Here is a 20872-nt window from a genome sequence, read left to right as displayed (position 1 = left end):
CATAACATCAAGGATGCAAAAAAACTAAGGCAAGTTACCATATGCATAAATTCAAGAAACTGGCACCAAAGAGGCTATTTTGAATCCAGCTTTATGGAATTGTTTTCACAACCTGAAGTCATTTTACAGGCTGTACCAAAGAATGTTAGAACTTGTTAATATTCATAAAATATAAAAGCTGCCACATAGCTTATATCATTATGTCACAAAATGATTCGCAAGTGCAAGAATTTGCACCAACTGTTCCTCACAAAACTTGAGTCTTTTTACACCAAAAATCTTGAAATATGAATTTGAAAATTCAAAAAGCCATAAATAGTTCTTGTATATTGTAACTCTACTACTAATCTGGCTATATTTCTATGACAACAAATAAGCAAGTTTTTTGTCAAATTTTTTAACAGCCAATGTATCAAAACAACCATATCATTAAACCAGTCTAAGTTATACTACATTTGGACAACAACCATATCATTAAATCAGTCTAAGTTATACTACATTTGGACATATATCAAGTCTCTCAGATCCAACTATTCCAAGAAACAGAGCAGAATTATTTTTATGCAGATACACCAGCTACCCTTCACCTTCTTATACTTGGCTCACATCTCACAAATTGCTTTAAGTTTCTGGTGGAAAAGAAGAAATCAGTACCAGTATTCTCATCAGTAATCAATCAATTCTTTGAAATGTATGCTGCACAGATTCTACCAATAGTCATTCCATACAACACAGAAATGGAAAGTCAGACTTTGCAGAATCTTTAAATGATGTGCTATAAACCCTCCCTTTTTTCACTGTATGTCTAAATCTCATTTGAAGTGCAGAACCATACTAGAGATAGTGGAATGGCAAGGATATAAATGTATATACAAACCTAACTACAGATAGATAATCTTTTCTCTTTTGGGGGCAGAAATTCCACACATATATTCTAACACTGGATATCACCAAGCAGTCATACTGCTCAAATCATTTGGCAAACTGTCTCACAGTTAGGTAATTCCACCTCCTCACTAGCAAAGGCTACAAGCAGGTAGCAAGAATCCAGACACTTAGGAGGGAAATCCCCATAATCCCAAAAGTTCATAATTAGATATCATAGGAAAAAATGTTTTGGAATGGTGGGGTATTTCTGAATGGACTCTTTAGCAAATCTTGTGCAAAAACAGAGGATAAACAAACCGAAAAGTCTACCAATCCTTCTGCCTGTCAAGTGGTCCACTTGTCATTTATCTGAAAGAACTGTCCCCAGATGGTCACAAAGCAAGTGGTAGTGAGTACACCACTCTGAGAAGCCGGTTCAGAGAGCACAGTATGTCCACACATTAGACATTCCCAGTTAGTGTCAAAGATACCATAAAAGTAGTAGAATCATTTTAGTTTGGAAGGCACCTCTAGAAATGAACTAGTCCGACTCCCAGCTCAAAGCAGGTTTAAACAGGTCAGTTGCTCAGGGCCATTTCCAGTTGAGTCTTGAACGCCTCCAAGAATGGAGATTCCACAACGTCCCTGGGTAATCTGTTACTATTTTTGACCACTCACAATGTAATTATTTTTTCCCTAATATCTAATCAGGATTTCCCATGTTCTATCCTGCATCCATTGCTTCTCAGTTTATTGCTCTGCACCTCTGAGAAAAATTAAGCTCCTATCTTTCTGTGTCCTCCAAGCAAGCATACAGCAACTGCAATGACTGGAGGAATCTGCTGATAAAATTACCATCACCTTTCAGGAATGTACTGTATTGCAGGACCCAGACGTGAAGTCTGGCATAAGACTTTGTGAATATACACATCACAGTGTGTTTCAGAGAGACAGTGATGATTCCATTACACAGTGGATTGGCAAGCTGTCACTGGTTGAAGCAAGGCTGATGGTGCAATGAACCTGCTTGATAGAACATAAGCCTTCATAGAATGAGTATGATTTCTCTCATGAGATCCATGGGCTGATCAGGAATGAAATGCAACTACTTAACATTGACAAGATGACTGGGGCCATTAAGGAGGAATGTCTTACATTGGGGGGAGGTGGGGGAGAGGGACAGGAGGACCTCAACAGATGCCAAAATAAGGGAGCACATGCATCTCTAGTGAAGGTAAACTGAAATATTGCCAAAATCTTAGTAAATACACAGTTTAGATGCATAGTGCCTCATTTGGCTTCAACATTGCCTGACCTCATAGTTACACAGATTAGGTGTGCAATAGTTCAAGATACCAGCCAGCCTCCCTCCAGAACTGCTAGTGGCATGTTTATTGGGACTGGCATCCTGAACTTGGACTTCCTCAACTAATACATCTGCAATGTCAAAATAGGTAATTAGTCCTCTTCCCCTTGAAGCAAGAAATTAACACAGTCTGAATCCTTTGCACCAGGTTACGTTGCCATGAGCTCCACAGTGTGAAAACAGAAGAACATCAGTTTTTATTCCAGGTCCTTTTCCTTTTCAAATGCCATTCTCATGAGGTTGTAAGGCAGGAAAAATAAGGTGAGTATGGTACAGTTGCAACAATAAGGACAAATAGAAAATTCCACATGAATGAGTCAATTTCTTCTGTGCCAGCTTTTAAACCATCATAAATAGGTTATAATAAGAATAATCACAATAAAGAGAGACAGAAAGTTAAGCTGCAATATGGGAATAGAAAGCAATAAATTAAAATCAAAGTAAAACCTTCTACAGGTAAAGATAAGATGTATAGCCAGGAAAAAGATAACAATTCTTTTACCTGTTTCTCTGTGAGAATGACTCTGCCTAAGAGTTGATTTTCAAGACCCTTCATGGTCACAGTAAAGTCAATGATGGAGGTTCGAGCACTAATTTCAGGAGAGTAACCTGGATTTGGCAGTTTTGTAGTAATGTAAAGCCTGAAACCATCCATAACATCTACTTCCTTATCACCAACCTTCACCTTCAGAAAAGTATTAAAAAGAAGTCTTGAGAGATCAAAAAACAGTACACACTCTTTCAGATACTGTATGTAGAAACAAAAATTATATTTTTCTGTTCCAAGGTGTAAATATCCAGTCTGATACAAAGAATTCATTGAGAATACCCATGGAACACTTTAAATAACTCACAAGTTATTTCAATTTTTAAAAATTGTCATAAGCAATGAGATAAGGAACTCTATAGGTTAACTATTTGTGATCTTAAGCTCTACTTCTTTTTGGTATTAGCATTACTCAAATTTAAATACACAACTAATCTTTTATAGTCATATACTTATTAGGAGCTACTTTGTTGAGGGCAAGGTGGGGAATGTTTCCACTTGTTGGCTTACTTGTTTTATTTTTACCTTGCTGGCTGAACCTGTTTTAATGAAGTTTCTTTCCAAAACATTATCAAGTGCTGGGTCAAGTTCTTCTCCAACATCTTCTATTAAAAGAGGTCTTCCCAAATAAAGGCTGTCTTCTAAATGATTTCTAAAGTACTTGTGATTCAAAGAAGTGATCTAAAAATACAATCATGGATTAATATATTATGTTATGCCCAGTTATCAAGCTTTTTGTTGGTTTTATATTTATAAATTATTTCATTTTATTTAAATTACTGACAAAAATAATGATCCTATGGTTAGACTAGGATTAAGGCAAAGATTGTGACCACAAGAAAAAGCAGCATTGGTGTACCATATTCTCAGATCTAATTGAACGCAAACTTACTTTTTTTTAACTACAAAAGTAGAAGCACAACAGCACTGAGAACTTGAAGTTTTGATATTCTATGAGTGCAACTAGACCAGAAATTCACAGGAACCTTTTATCTCCATCAATATTATCTTGGATAACATCCCCCAGTCAAACTGCAAGATGGTCAGTTCCAAGATTAGGGCTCTTTTGTTTCTTTTTTCCCCTCTTGAATATTAGAGGGTTATATTGAACAAGCCATTAGTCTTTGCTTTAAAAAGTAGTCCTCGGTACAACTGTGATTCAGTTTAATTTTTTCATAACTCCATAGTCAAGGCCTAATAATAATTTTTTAACATAACTAGTTAGGCAACCATTAAACAGTTCACACTGAGTTAACAATCAACATGAATGAAAGTAGTTTCCTAGTAATACTCTCAGAGTCACTCTACTATCAACCTTCAAGCTCCACTTCATCTTTTTCAGGGATATCTTTTTTAAAAAATGCTTTACTGGTGTAATCATAATTGTAGCAAGTAAGGATTTTCTCATATTTTCCTGTTTGCATTGAATTGGTGTATCTCGCCTCAGACTGCATGTTGTTGCAACAGTGTCTTCCCTGTATATTCTCAGAATATTTAGCACCTGACATCCATGCTAAGAACACAAATTATCAATAATTTCTGATTAAAAGATGATAAAAACATTATGCTGTTCATCTTCATTTTTAAACATTTATACGAATCTGTACTAACCACTTATTTGGAGTTTTTTTCTAACACATAGTATTATGCAAACACACTTTAGCCTTTATCAGACACTACCCATCCATCTTATTTTCCAACAGTTTATGTTTCATTACAATAAATTAATAAAATAAATCAAGTCACTGGTACTAATAAGCTTCAAAGGTACATTTTTGTATCTAGCCAAATCTCAAATCTACCAAAATATATCTGAGATGTCCTTTATATCCAGACTAGGCATTTTATATAAAAAACATTGGCTAAGTATTATTTGAATCACTGAATTGTGAAGTTTTGTAAGCTGAGAGTTTCTAGGGATAATGAAAGCACCAACATTGCTATTACCTGAAGTTCATTTCTGCCTTCCTTACTTTTAATCCAAATTTTACCCTGTGTCTGTGGATCGATTAATAAAGGATAACGAGATGCTTTAGTGACAATAATTCCATTCTGTATGGATAAGTCATCGTTTGGTAACCCTTGTAGGTTCCATTCACTGATAGTTGGAGCATCAGTCAACATTTCTATGAGGTTCAGGTTGTTACCAAAGGGGATATTCCGGCTTTTCATTTCATTTTGCCAGTCACTTAATAGCAGACTGCGGAACTCTTCATTAAAAGGACCAGAATAGGACAGAAAAGCTGTAGCCAGGAGTACATCACCTTAAAGAGAAAAAGCAAAAAAGAGAAAACAAAATGTTAGAACTTCATCAATTCTATTCATGAATGAGCTGCTTCCTTCTCTAGTTGCTATAATGTTTGGCTGGTAATTGAAGAGCACACTATGACCCATAAAGGAGACAAATCAGTCTTTTTCCTAAGGCTCATTATATAGCAAGACAACACGACATTTCAACAGATGCCATGTTTACTTTATCCTTACAAAGCAACTGTAGGAAGCAAGAGATGGGCATCTGGCAGCAAGCCAAGGTCAAACCAACACACACACACACATCACTATTCCAAACACCAGATCCTGCACAAGCAAAGCATGGCAGAAAACACTTACTCATAAACTTCCAATTCCATCATTTCCTTGCACAATCATGAGAACAAGCTTAAACAATATTTTGTGGGGAGAAAAGAACCTTCACTTAGGAGTACTAATTAAGAACAAATCAACTACATTTGTTACTACTAATAATACAAAACTGTAACAGATATCATTATGGAGGTATCAAGTGTGACAAGTTCTAATCTTCTGGTCAGCTTCAAAATTGTTTCATGACACCATAGTTTGGGGGGAGGGGGGGTTGTACCTCTGAAGTAAGAATGCAGGATTCAGTCTGAAGAAGATACTGTACCTTTATATTGAGTACTTATATTTTTTAGATTTTTTCAAGTTATCTATAAAATAGCCATGATTAGTGTGTGGGGAAGGTATGCTGTATTTTTTATAATTTGATAATACACATGTTATAACAGCAAATAAAATACAACCTATCTACTATAATGCAACCTATACAACAGTATCTACTTTTTACAGCAATTCAAGGAAGAAGTCAGAGAAGAAACTTCAGGCCACAGTAAAGGACAAGATAAATTTAATTTACTTGATCTACCTAATAAATTAATTCTTTATTACAAAGTACTTTAGTTTCCCAGTGCAGACTTATAAAAGAAAAATGAACTTCTAAGAAACAAAACTTTTATGAACATTAATAACTGCATTTAAAGATAACGACATCTACACATAGATGTCAGTGCCTGAACATCAGTCTTCCTCTTCTCCATACGTATGCTCAGTTATACAGATTTTATTGGCCCTTGAGCATATCACTGTCCTTGTACTGCTGCCTACAAACATCAGCCAAGTTAAAACACCAGCATCCCAAGTATGCACTGCCTGTTATACACGTGAAGTAAAGCCCATGCACAGCATACATAGTTACTGTGTTTTTATTTTAAATATGAACTTCAGTCTCCTATTGTATTTTTTACCTAGCAGTGCTTTAGCAAGAGAATCAATGACAATTACCCTCTTTCAACCAGGAAGTTAAGCTACAAAGGAAAAGTTTGAAATTTCAAATGTTTTCAGTGTCACTACCCATTCCAACTCAAGTGACTAACTCCCAAGTTCAAAGGTATAGACTAAAGCTTACCCACTAGTCTTTTGGTTTGTATGGCAAATTCTTTACTCTGCTCTGTCCACCTCTCTTTTTCACCTGCTAAACCACTTATAAGACTTGAGGCAGATTGCATTTTATGACGGCAACGCTCAGCGTCTTCAAGCAAAGTCTAGAGAAAACCACACACCAAGAAATATGATTTACAGTCATGTATCTAATAGGCCAGAAAAATCTCTACATCTAATTAAATCAGTAGTTAAACAACAGCTTAAAAATATGTTCTCAAACACTTATATCACTGTGCAGAGAAGAAGGGAAAGTGGGATGGAAAAATTATATCAGGATAAATTATCAACTCTGTCATAAATGTGATTCAACTTTTTAATATTTCTGCTCTTAACTTTCTTGTTGGCATATATGTTAAATGACAGGCAAAATGCCTGGTACCTATTAACTCTGGGGAAATCTGCCCACAATTTCAAATACATTATACACAGATAACATACATTAATGAGATTTGATGTTACAGTAATAGACACTAAACAAATAGTCCAAATAAAATAGTTTTTGAGGAGGTAGGAGGGACGGGGAGGGGAGGGAGGATCAGTGGTGAAGGAGACAGGTGGGATCCAAAGAGGCAGTATCCAAATAATATCTCTGATCCTCTGTCCATCAACATCCTTTCCAAGGAATGATAGTGAAACTGAGAGAATGCATTGTTTTCCTTAAAGAGTGTCAACTTCTTTTCTGTAAAGAGTAGTTCACCTGCTTTTCTCTCATTGCTTTTTCATACTCCGCCTGCACAATATCTAATTCTTCTTGCTTGGCACACAGTTCTTCTTGAGCTTTCTGCAGATCCAGCATAGCAGTGGTTAGGCGATTCTCCTGTATTGCTAAATTAGCCTACAAAGCATATAAATAGAAAAGTGTATTCATAAACACAACATTTCAAAGCATTTGCTAGAATGTATCTCAAAGTTTTACTGTACTACATTTCAAAATCAAGCTGCTCAGTAGAGATTTAATCATTCATTAAAACCTTTTATTTTAATTTTACAACAAACTAACTTTTTATTGCAGATAGCTGCAGTTAAGCAGCTGGTCTAACATCAATCAGAAAAAATAATTAGAAGAACTTCTGGGAATACCAGCCTTTCTCCATCGGACACAAAAGTTAGTGTGATCCAGCCTGCAAAACAGATTGGTGCCACTACAAGCTTATTTGATTTCTCCAACCAATATGCTTTATCCAATTAAAGATACTACCTTTAAGTACAAATCTTGCTTCCCTCTCGGTCATTGCTATTATAAATACGAGCTATTCTGTGTTAAAATCCTGCTTGACCATGTTCCTCCTAACTTTCACTCCTACCCTTTAACAACTGTTTAGACCTGGTTTTCTCTAAATAAACACTGATGAACAAAGTCTCTGTAACAGTCTTCTTGTGAACTGAGATCTGGAACATTAAAAGAACCAGATCTACTTCATTAAGAATTAAGGTAAAGCAATTGCAAAAGTGAATTAAACTAGATGACAGCTGCTGCAACCCCATTCAGAAGGGGCCCAGAGGCATAAAACTACACAATCCCTTTCATCATTTTGAAAAGTGGTAGTACATTTGAAATATATTTTACTGGAGATTTACTATTTTCAAGATAATAAATTCCTACAGAAGCATGCACCAGTTGGAATAAGGCAGCCAATGTTTCCAGCAAATGAAATCCTCAAGCGCACACAGGTGGGGAGGAGAAGGAGCAAAAGGCATTTGTGTGCCTCCCACTGTTTAACATACCTTTAAAGGTAATACTTCTTTGTTGATGGAAAAAAATACAGCCATAGCTTTGGTCCATGAGCAAAGGCCAGCAACATTCCCACATACTCTCTTAGCTGTCTCAATGTTGTAGTCCACCATTTCAAAATAAGGGGTCAAAAGTTCCACCACTTCTTCATTAATTGTGTCCTTTGGAAATTGCTAAAATAAAGTGCAATATACATAATGTATGCAATATATTTAAACGATTCATATATGTATTTCAGCACACCAAGAATACTACCGGGATCACAAATGTTACTTACAAACAGCTAATATGAAGTTCTCTGCCACATGCATCTTTGAGAGCTTGCCCAAGTCATTCCACTGTTCTATATCTTACAAAATGGAAAAAAGTTTGCCTTCATTTATGCTATCTTTCATGATAGCATAATTATATCATATCAAATGATATGCTATATCATTTACGCTATTTTGCTATCTTACACTATCCATTACCATTGCACAGCTACTTGTTTATACAAAATATCATTGATATCCTGCTTGAAATTCCATTTTCCTTAAGACTGAATAAGTAACTTAACAAGCTTCCAAAAAAAAAAAAAAAAAGGAAAAGCTTAGCTCTGGTTTAGAAACTTATATTCTACAAGACAGTCCTTTCAAAGGGAAAGCCAGGTATCCTCTCCTTAAATTACCATATTTCATTAGTGGAATGTGTTTCAATTTTAAGAATTTATTTTGACCTTCTCTTTTCTCCAAAAAACACCACTTCATTTTTTTCATCCCCAAAAGCTCTCAATTTTCTCCCTCAAATTTATTTTGATGGTCAAATATTTTATATAAGTTTGGTCGTCTTTAAAGTTTTATTTATAAGGTATAATGAAAGAACATCACTGATGAACCTTGAAAAACAGCTGCTCCCTGAAGCACAAATAGTTTTATTTATGCACAGTGAAACGCTGAAGCCCTTCTGTAAATTAAAAATCCTTACAAGTAGATGTAATATGTATACTACATAAATGGCATCCATGGCACTACCAACCATACAAAGTTGGTCAAGCCTGCCATCTGAAACTTCCCACTGGACCAGAGACATTTTAGGAAAACTCCTCAGACTGCATAATTCAGAGATAATAACATCTAGTGGGGCAGGAAAAGGTACGATTTATTCTCAGTAGATTAATCATAATATTATTAGTTTAATTATAAACAGGGATTTATTCACTAGCTATTCTTTCCATTTCCCTAGGCACATGCTGTGGAGCTGAAAATCCCAATATTTTTTTTAAAAATCTGATTTTGTACATCTTAATACTCAACTATTCTTTTGCGATCCACTGCATAGGTTGCAATGCTGAAAATTAATGAAAAGTTAAGCACCAGTAAAAAAGATGTTTTCTATCAGCTTTAATGAAACAGATAAGTAATGGCTATTCAAACCAAGTTCTTCAGGCTTTGAATCATGTGTCACTGAAAGCAATTTCATTGCCTTAATTAAGAGAAACTATGATTGATTTATTACCTGACTTTGCTAGAAGGATTCAAGTTTACTTCATTATAACATATTTATTTTTAAGCCCTTAACCTTTCAGATCTATTGTGTGTCTGCTACCCCTTGGACATTTGTTCTCTTATGAATACCAAAGAAAACACTGTCCTCTATTTTCTTTAATTAAAATAGTATCAAAAAGAAGGTTGCGTAAGCACCTGTAGGTTCTGTAAGAAGTTCCCTGTTGTCATCAGTTTCAAAGATTCTTGCCATGATGGGATGGTACAGCATTTTTCCTGATCAATTTTCACATTGTTCACTTTTCTTTGGAAGAGCAGTAACACACAGTCCATGATACGCATAATGAGGTGAGGTGGTCGACCCAGTGTACGGACAGTGGCAATATCTGCAGGTTTTATTGTCTATGAATTTAAAACAAAGGGTAAAGCTATTAGTGTTATTTAATAAGACATAGAGCACAAACTCACCAACAGCATTAATCCATTGGAGAAGAAAAACATTATTTATTTTAATTTGGATTGAATATCATTTTACCTCTAAAAAGCATGAAGGTGAAGGACCCTCCAACCAGATTTTCACTACTACCTCCTAGCAACTACTAGGAAACCTCAACTCAGACGCTTCCACAGCAGCACCTCCATGCTTAAAACTACTATACACATTTTTGACAAAATAAAGAGCAAAACAGAAACATCTTGCCATTTTACCTATTTTTGTAAAATGCAAGTCTATTGATCAAGAACTGAGTCTAGAAAGGAAAATACATCGTTAATATTTGGCAAATGAAGGTGAATTAAGGAAATCCCTGAGGAGACCTGATATACATATAGATTTGCACATTCTGGTTCATCTTACTGGGAAAGTTCCTGTAGCAGAAGCAGGCCTGTGAGAAAACCAAATAGATTATAATAAAGCATGAAAACCTAGGCCCTATTAAGTAAGGCCAAGTAAGCCCAGGGTGCAAATCTATTACTATAACTCCTAACTGTAGTGTACATCATGAACCAGAAAGGACTATCAGAGAAGTCTGCTGAAGATGTCTCCTTAGAGAAGCACTGATCCGAGCAGTAGTGTTTACTGCACCACATACAGAGCAAAAACACTGAACGGTAACTGCTGATGGACCGGCCCACTACGGTAGCAGACATGACTTGGATCAGAAGCTTTCCTTATTCACAGGCAGTTTAATTAGCCCGAGTACATTTCAGTGAGAAACAGTAAGCAACAGGTTATTGCAGGTGTTGTAACACCTTGCTTCTAGCCTAGCATATGCCTCACTGGGAATTCATAAAGGAAGATGTTATTTACTTATGTTTATACTTCAAGAAAGAGATTGTTAAATTGTTGCAGATTATCCTGATCACCTTTCTTCTGTTTTTGTTTCCCTTTAAAATTTTGCTGCTTGTTGGGTTTGGGGTGCATCTGATTACTCAGCTGTTTTTCCAGATATCCAGATACATGTGGAAACTTTAACCAGAGTGTCTTAGTGACCTTTAGGAAATTCAGCCCAGCCTTTTTTGTTACCATCCAAACTGCGGCAAAATAATTGCATTTAATTTCTATTTGTTTATTTCCTTCTAGTTGTGAATTTAATATGCCACCTTTGTTGTGGTGCAAAGAGCAACTAAGTTTTATTGAACTTCAACAATTCTTACTCAAACTAGAAAATTAATCTTGCTATATGTTTAAAAATGTTTGTAAGCTGTTCTGTACCTACCTGTCTCTTAAAATAGCATTTAGCAGTTCTAAAATATGTACAAAATGGAGTGAAATAACCAACCTCATATTTTTATCTGGGAAGTGACCTTTATATTTATCAAATATTTTAATAGACGTTTGTCCACACTGCAAGCATAATTCCATTATAGGAATACCTAGCTGAAAATTTGCAAATCCGTGACTGTAAGATTCATTTTTTGAAAGGTGCAATCCTATGCAAATCTATACAATTTTCTTACTTAAAAGGAGTTTATGAATGAATGAATGCATGCTGAGAATACAGATATGCATGTCAATAAGCTTGCTTTTATGATAGTTTTCCTTTCTCCTTTAGGCACAAGCAAAGCAATTCATTACAGCAAATGCAAGAATTTCAAGATTAAGCCCAACTACCTTTCCCCATTGTGAAGTCTCACAATAGTGCTAGTGTAGCTTTTCCTTAAAATCAGATTTTCATTTATTAGAATCCTAAATTTCAAGATGAGCAGTACTGTTTCAGTTTGGTAACTTTAGCCAAAACCAGAAAGCAAGCTGTAGTAAGATGCAGGACAGGACACTGGTGCTCTTTTCATACATCAGGCATCACCCAGTTATCATTGTTTGTTTATGCTCTTCTCAGAATGCTTGCCCACTTCTGCATTTTTGGTTTATTTTTTATCTTTCTCGTGTAGCTAAGTATCACGATGTTATGATCCAGACCTGCTCTTTTATTCCCCTCTTATCAGCTGCCATGTCATTAGCCTTCATTTAGATATTTCCTCTTCTTCAAATATCATAGCAGTCAGAGATTGTTAAGCACCTCTCCCTCAAAGTGAAGTCATACTTTCAGAAGATCCATGAAAATTTATTTATGCTAGGTTTTGAAGATTTGATTTGAAGGAACATCACAATAGTCTTTAACCATCACAACTGTTGGCAGACTCCCAAGTGGAAAGGAAAAGTTTTCATTAAAGCTACATAAGAACCTTTGAGATTTATCTATCCTTTAGGTTTTTCCTTCATTCTTTTCTATTTCTGAGCCAGTTCCCTGCTAGCCTCTAGTATTAGCTTTACTTCAAATCCCACTACCGTTACTCATGACACAAATACCTTGAGGGACATTCTCTTATATGGTCACCTGAACAGATATTAAAAAAAAATATATATATATATGCAAGATCAACAAAAATTAATCTTTTTTTTTCATCACCAATGATGCATCATTGAAAGGTATGGGCAGAGTGTTATCACTCCATTAAAAAAGTTCTATATAAAAAAGTATGCTGAAAGACATGGAGTCCTACAGTTATTGTTACAAATCTGGGTAATGTCAAAATTCAAAAGAAAAAAAAAATAAGAAGGCAGAGTAGAGTGTATCATCGAACTTATTCAAAATGTAATTAATTGGTGAAAACTTAAAACAGGAGGTTTAGATTTGGATGGAATTATAACTTTTTATATGGAAGGTGCTTCTTCACTCATTGCACACAAGCTGTTTTATAACAGTATCAACATTCAGTTACTTGTCTAATATAAACCTGCAGCACATCATATATCAACTGTAGTTTCAAATGAAAGTTAAAACTTCCCTTTTTCAGAGAAACTGCCTATTTTGGGTTTGGTACTCAGATGGAAAAAGAAAAAAAACCCTGAACATAAAAAGCCTCAAAATATGTATATTTATTTGCATATCTCTTCTGTCAACTGATAAGTTCTGCAGTGCAGCTGCAATCTTGTATTTGTTTTCAAAGAAGCCCACCTTCTTAGCAGTAAAATAATGTTATACATGGTCCAAGTACTAACCTGTAAGGCTGCTTCTGCCTCTTCCAAAGCAGGTTTAGCAGCTTCCAACTTCTCTTCAGCAATGGCTTTGTCAACTGAGATACTGTCTACAATAGCTTGAGCTCTATCTTTCACTTTCTGTACTTCACCCTTCACCTTCTCAGCAGCCTGTGCTTTTACAGTAACTTCTTTCAATACCTAGAATGTGAGAAATTACAAATATTAAAGAAAACACCTAGTTGGAAGAATGTATTAATTTTTGCGGTAAAATTTTACCTCTGGAATTCCAGAACCAGAAGCTGGTTCCAGATCCCTTTTTTCCAACACTTCATTTCCTTTTACTTGCCTAATCTTTTCAAAATAGAAGAAATAAAAACAGCCAAAAAAACAAACAGCAATACACTTTGAAAGCCATACATACCATGTCAGCTTTTTCATTGGCAATTTGAAGTTCCTTTTCTTTTACCTCCAGCTCTCTGCTGAGAGCAGCCACTGACTCAGAGGCCTCTCTCAGTTTTTCCAGTCCGGTATTCATTCTGGAATTAAAAAGCAAAATAAGATGTATGCAAGTCCTATGTAATTTATAGTCCATTTTCCAAATTATTCCATCAATAAAATGAATCACATCAATCAGAACAAACACTAGCAAAAGATGTTCTACACCAAAAATAAAACCTGTACCAGAACTTCCATACAAGTGTCTTCAGAATCAAGAAAGTGAACAATAATGAATTACATGAAGAGAATCTGTCCTTGGAATTTTACCCACTTTAACTCAAACAATGTGCCTTTATCATTGCATAAAAATCCTACACGTTGGTTCCACATACGTCACCGTCCCCATTGGGCTCCAACCTGATACTCAAGGAACTGCATTCTACATAGCAGAAAACATTTTCTTATGATTAGAATCCTGAAAAATACCTCAAATCACTATTTCCTGTTTGAAGAGGGTATTGAAAAGGCTAATGAAATCAAAATATTGAAATCAAAACCAACCAAAAGAGAGTAACAGAAAAATAGCATAGAGATAACACTTTTCTCATTCACCACTAAAATGCCCCTTCAACAGTGCTTTTTGTCTATCAAATGTAAGTCCTCACTTGGGAGCTTTCAGACAAGCTTAAGTGGCTTCTACAGAGGCTGCTATTGCAGACTAAGCAGTACTTGGAAGCTAAGCAAGTACAGAAGGGAAGATAAGAGTAACACCTGCCAAAGCAATTCAGACTGTGTAACTGAGGTTAAGTGAAACAAATTAACATGCATGAACTAATCCAGTACATTTGAGGCATCAGAAAGTAGAAAAATGGACCAGACCTCTTGTTTTACAAGTCTTCATCCATAATGTAACTACAGATTTCTAACTCAATTTGGCTTTGAAGCCAAAGAATGTTTCTAAGTGAAATATTCTAGTTTGAGTCTTTCTTAAAGGCTTTCAGCTCTCTGTGTCAATCTTTCAGAACTGAGAAGACAGTTTTTCATAAGGGTACCAACTGATACACCAAATGATAATTTTATATTTTATTTGTGCATTTCTGACATTAAGATATATCTGCAATAGTAAATTGGTTTAATGAAGTATCTGAAAAGAAGAATAAATACTTCAAAACCATTTTTGATAAAAACAAATATTTTTAATAATCTACAAATAAAAAGCTCAGAAGACTAAATTAGGCTTTATGATCACAAAACCAAAAATGCCAAGGGTATTTCTTGCATGTTCATATCAGAAGCATGTTTAGCAAGAAAACAAAGTTGCTCTCTGATAAATCAAATATTTGATTATATTCACAATTACATTGTGAATATAATATGAAATTACATGTAAATGTTTTCTTTTACTCGTTAAAAATACATGGGAATAATTTACATTCACCTTTTTTCCCCACCACCTTGCTTTTTCAAGCATCACTACCCTTTTCCCCCCTCCAAAGATATACGGTTTTTATATATATATATATATATCTCAAAGAACAATTATAATTTTTGTTCAAGTTACACCTTTACACAATTTTAGGAAATTAATTTTTTTTAAAATCCTTTTGCTGTGCAAGGAGACAAGCCATGCATTGAAACAAAGCATATTAGAATATACCTACCTGGGGAAGAAAACTACAGAAAGACAGTAGTAAACTGAGCAGTTTACCTGTTTGCTAACATCTGCACTTCAGCATGCTTTTCCTTATATGTTGTTTTATATCCCTGAATAAAGGACAGGTAGGATTTGGGAGTCACATGTGTAGTACGTCTGTATCTTTGAAAGTAATCACAACACTTCTCTGCCACTCCATCCTGGAATGAGCCCATACATTGCACAATTTCTCTCTTTGTATCAGCAGTGCAGTCCATATCAAATGAGGACAGGAAATGTTCAGATACTTAGGAAAAAAAAAATGTAACTATTCAGAAAAATTTTTAGCTTATAAACAAGGCAATATAAAACATGCCAGCACATATTATATCAGCTTTCACCCAGCTTCTGAATCCTCAGTCTTCTTTACTTTCCACCACCAAATTCTTAACATTATTCCCCATTTCTCAGTAAAAAGTATAGCCAAGATTCTGATATTCTTTCACCTCCAAAGTGTGTAACTGCGTTTTCTCTCCGAACCTAACTGCTAGCTACCAGGGATTGGGAAATCACAGCCTTCCTCTTTATGGCTGATCACAGGCACAGTCACCAATAATATCTTTCTTTAGTAGTAGTTTGTCCTCTTTACTAATGTCTTTGAGCCATCTTCAAGGGGAATTTTTCTTCAAACTGTGTTCAAATCCTTTCCTCTTTTAGAAATATTTCAACAGTTTAATACAGCAAGCTTTAAAGAAGAAAACATTACCAAATTTCAGAACCAAGCAAGTTTTTTCTGCCAGTGTTCTAGCAAAGTTCACAGCAATTAAAATAACTTCATGACCACCTATCAGAGAATTAAGTATCTGCAAAGACAAAACCTACACCTACCTGCCACTAGAGCATCCTTAGGCCATCGGCTGAACCAGTCTATAGTGCATCCAGAAATGAGAGCAGGGAACTTCAGGGCCCTATTTCGGAATTTTTCACCTACTGGTGAAAAGCAAAGAACCACATGAAGGTTCTGACGGACTCTGGTCATGAAGTAGTCATACAGAATCTCACTGGTTGGAGGTCTACGTGGATGTTCCTTTTTGAAGGTGTGTACGAGATCACTAATGATCTCGTCTACTTCATCACGTGCAAACAAGTTTGACACCTTTGAGAAAAAAATACAGATTTTTTTCATGCTTTATGAGATGATCCAAATAGAGTATATATAGCATAAGGTTCATTTAATACATAGCATTTTAGGAAGGGACATACATTTAGAGAACGAAGCTTTTAGGACCCACCCTATTCCTTTAATCCAGAACTTTTACTGCAGTGATTCCATTAAACACACTGAAATCTAACTAGCTGTTAAAGCTTTCTTTTCTCAATATCCTAACAACTAATGAAATTACTCTGAAACACACCCCTGAAATAATAAAGTACATAAATAAACATATAAAAACAAACAAGAAAAGTAATCCCATTCATTTTGGACATAAATTCACCATACAAAAACTCACTGTACACTAACAAGATATTTAATTTAACAGACATTTTTTTTAAACTTCAGTAATGTTTCCCAAGTCTCTATGTTTTTTAAGCTATTCTCATGCTCTTGACAGTTCCTCAACACATTTAGAAGGGTCTGACTTAGGCAATTTCCTCTATATGGAATGATGATGCTCATTCTTACTTTTACAATAACATTGTCTCACTTTAACCTAGTATAATGGATCATTTCAATTTCTTATAACACTGTAATGATAAAAAGCACCTCAGTTTTAGTTTGTGAAAGTGTGCCCCCAGACATATAAAAGAATATTCAAATAAATTTAGTTATTTGCTTCAAAATTCTAACATTTTAAAGCTGGAAAATGATCAAGAGAAGGCATTTTACCTCTCCTGATGATAAAACATTGTTCAGGTATTCCAAGAAAGATTCATCTTTGATCTCATTGTCTGTAAAAAGAAAACAGATGCCTTTGCCTTGCAGTCCTGCTGTTCTGTACAAAAGTTTCAGATCTTCCATCAAGTTTGAAGTGTTGTATGATCTACAAAAAAGGACAGTTGTACTTATATTAATTCCTTTCTAAAAGGGCTTACAGTTAAAAGAAAAAGAACAAACAAATTTAAGAAGCAATCTCTTGGAACTTAAGGAAAAAAGGTGCCAAAGTCCAAGAATTTTCATTTAGATTAGGAGGAGAGATATAGCTCATTTCAAAGTCTCACATTGAATACCTATTCCATTCTTATTTTTTAATCTCTCTTTTTCACCTCCCACATAGATTAACAAAAAAAACCAAAAACCAAAAAACCCCCACAACGCCACACCCCAAACCCATTAAAAAAAAAACCCAAAACCATTAACAACACCACAAAACTGAAGCCTTATCATGCTAATTATTTCTCTTTTTGCTAGAAAAAGTGAAAAGACAGACAGGTGTTGTCTCACAGGATTTTTTCATGTTCTGGGTGCAGTAAGATACTTCAGATTTTATTGACTAATTAAAAAATATCAAACTATTTGGCCATTCTGGTGAAAGTCGTTGCCAACGTTGGCACTCAGTTTTACAGAAAAGAAAGAGAGCAGCAACAAACTAAGAGATGAAAAAACACAAAAATTGTTAGACAAGGTGTGGTGGGTTGACCTTGGTGTGTACATAGTTGTTTCTCTCACATTCTCACTCCTCTCTTCTGGCTGCTGTTGCACAACAGGTTTTCTTTCTTCCTTTTTAAATACGTCGTCACAGACATACTACCACCCTCACTGATGGGCTCAGCCTTGGCCAACAGTGGGTCCATCTTTGGAGACGGCTGACATTGGCTCTATCGGACATGGGGGAAGCTTCTAGCAGCTTCTCACAGAAGCCACCACTGTAGCACCCCTGCTACCAAAACCTTGTCACGCAAACCCAATGCACAAGGTTACACTGGAATGATCTTTCTGGTTGGAAAAAGGAGTGCAATAAAAGCTGAGGTTTCTAGAATGCCCACTGGGAATTAAAACAGAAAAGTTTTACGTGCATATAAAGAGTTTCTTATGTAACCATAATGATCTCATGTATGACCTGAAAAATCAGAAATTATACAGTAGTTCCTCATTACTGGAGAGGAGCTCAGGAAATAAATAAACAAATTTAGTTTATTACTTTTATCTTGATGATTAAGAAGATAATTTTTTGCATTTCAGCAAAGGTATAAAAATCACCAAGATAAGGTTCCATACATGTGTCTATAAGTAAGACACTTCAAAAGCAAAGACACCACTAAAATTAGAAATGGACACAGAGAAGACACAAATATTTTATGCCTTTTTGTTTCAGCTGCAGGGGGAAATAATGACTGGAAGAGTTATTCAGTTAATTACTCAAAATTAAATAAAAATATTGACCTGAAAAAAATACTTTGTTATACACACTGAGTTAGCAATATGACTATCATCTACCTTGGTGAACTAAATGAAACTATTTAAAATACAACAAGTATTATCTCTAAGAACTCAAAGAACAGGAAATTTTGGATTAACAAAGAGCAAATGATTCTATCCAAGAATTCAAAGTTTTTCCCAGAGGTATTTTGGCACAAATTATTTGATGTGTTTTATATAAACACTTAAGGTTAGAAAGGAATGAAGTTTAATTTTATCAGTCAGATCACACTTTTACACTTGCTTGTCAACCCACTTGGAGAACTCCAAGGGGTTTGTAAGGCAGGGTTATGTTTTATAAGAACCTTTGATGAGTCTTTCCTAAAATCATGTTTATTCAAAACTTCACTCAAGTCTATTCTTCATGATAGTTTCTTTAATTCATCCAGTACACACATTGGGTTTACAAGCCTTCAGGTGTAAGGTTTCCCCAAATTTTTTCTGGATTTTCTTTTTCTTGGGCTTCATGTAGGCCTTCTTATGATCCTCAGGTGCCAAGGCAACTTTAAGTGGGAAGCTGCACACCACTTTCTTAATTCAATATTTCACCCTCTCATGGCTTCACAATTCTTTGTTAAAGCTATGCAGCAATTTGTTACTGCTTGGTTTTGTCAGCTTTACTGTAAGGAAGTTATTCCTATTTCAGATAGGTCCTCTGATGAGATCCTCACCAAGAGGCATTCCCACATGTGAATTTACAACTTCTTCTGCAGCCAACGCAGCTGCAAAAGAATTAAAATAATTTAGCTTCTCTACAGTGACATCTTGCCTGAGTGCTGAAAATATTTCCTTCCCACTGACTTGTCCCACAGACACTTTAAGAGGCAGTTATTCTAAAACATTTGGAGAAGGATTTGTAATTTATTTTTAATATCTTTTGTGAGTCATTCTAAAAGAAACCACATTGGGTTAAACAATATGAAATAAGAAAAGTTATACTTGGAAGACTGTCAAAATACTGACAATATACGTAAGGTCTACCAAATTAATGGGCAGGGATAGGGATTCCACCTTCTCACACAGGTGTTATTTCAAATATTACAAGATGAACTCATAAAGGCATTATGGATAGATACCACCGCAAATACTTTCATTACTGTTTACTATGTAAAGACATATAGTAAAGGTAACTTGACACTGCCAATATTCCTTTTCATTCTGTGAAACACATGAAAAAGTTTACTACTCCAAAGACAGTAAAAGCTCAGATTTACTGTAGAAAATCAAGAAAATTTAGTAAGTCTCAAAGGGTTTTCATGTCTTTCCATTCTAGGACAGAGTGTTCAGCCTATGTTAAGCTTGTTCTTTCTCCCACTGCAGAGGCTGGGAGCTTGTTTTATTTATGAGTTCAAACACAAAGTACTTATTGACTTAAATTTTAATGAATGCTCACCTTGTTAACATTATCTGGAATGTATCATAGCCAGCTATGAAAGATGCCAGTCTTGTCAAGCTCTGCTTTCCCGAGCCACCAACTCCAACTAAAAGTGCATTTCCACGAGGAGTGCGAATCACCCGAGAAATCTGTGTAAGATCACAGTCATTTATTGCTACAATGTGTAAGTGTTATACACCCAAAAATCCTATGCTACTGCAGTAATAAAGTTATGTTGGAAATGCAGAAAAAAATGAAAATGTTAAGGTTTAATTAAGGGATTCTATATTACTGTTAATATATTCTACAAACACTTGCACTTCCCAATATTTTCTGTAAACCTTCTAATAGTATAGCAACCACTTGATTCCATCACTGTGAACTTTCAATTATCAGTAGAATTCCATCTCAAACTTCCACAAAGTGCAAGTAAATCTCAACTGTGATTTGCCAGTGATGTGCTATCATAACATGACAGATTATTAAAATTGGAAAGGAAATAATAACTTCCCCAATACCATATCCTCTGGAAAACTTAAATAAGACTCATCTCTCCAGGCCCCTTCACTGTGACCAGAAAGACAAGTTGTCCCAGGCATCTGAAATTCAGGATAAACAGTCTCCAGTATTCTCTGCAGCAGGTAATAATACTGCCTTTATAATCAAAGTTCTTAAGCTTCTAGTTTACTTGACTATAGAAATGCATATCAGCATGAATATTTGATTACATTGGAATATCTCCCAGATAAATTTCCCTTTCTTCCCCATTTTATTATTTATCTTTTAAAGCAAAAGG

At 35.2% G+C, this 20872-nt stretch overlaps 1 protein-coding gene across 1 annotated transcript in view; it reads right to left on the bottom strand.

Moving 5' to 3' along the window:
* Positions 1 to 20872, bottom strand: part of DNAH5 (dynein axonemal heavy chain 5) — a 120194-nt gene that overhangs the window by 19623 nt on the left and 79699 nt on the right. The window contains 13 exon segments of the mRNA XM_056331804.1: positions 2736 to 2918; positions 3306 to 3461; positions 4728 to 5044; positions 6484 to 6619; positions 7216 to 7353; positions 8244 to 8423; positions 9930 to 10133; positions 13234 to 13410; positions 13634 to 13748; positions 15359 to 15590; positions 16172 to 16439; positions 17172 to 17325; positions 20095 to 20225. Of these exon segments, the coding sequence (XP_056187779.1) occupies positions 2736 to 2918; positions 3306 to 3461; positions 4728 to 5044; positions 6484 to 6619; positions 7216 to 7353; positions 8244 to 8423; positions 9930 to 10133; positions 13234 to 13410; positions 13634 to 13748; positions 15359 to 15590; positions 16172 to 16439; positions 17172 to 17325; positions 20095 to 20225 (2391 nt within the window).

This window comes from Falco biarmicus, chromosome 3 (assembly GCF_023638135.1).
Source record: "Falco biarmicus isolate bFalBia1 chromosome 3, bFalBia1.pri, whole genome shotgun sequence".
Taxonomy (NCBI): Eukaryota; Metazoa; Chordata; class Aves; order Falconiformes; family Falconidae; genus Falco; species Falco biarmicus.
This window is presented reverse-complemented; position numbering and strand designations above follow the sequence as displayed.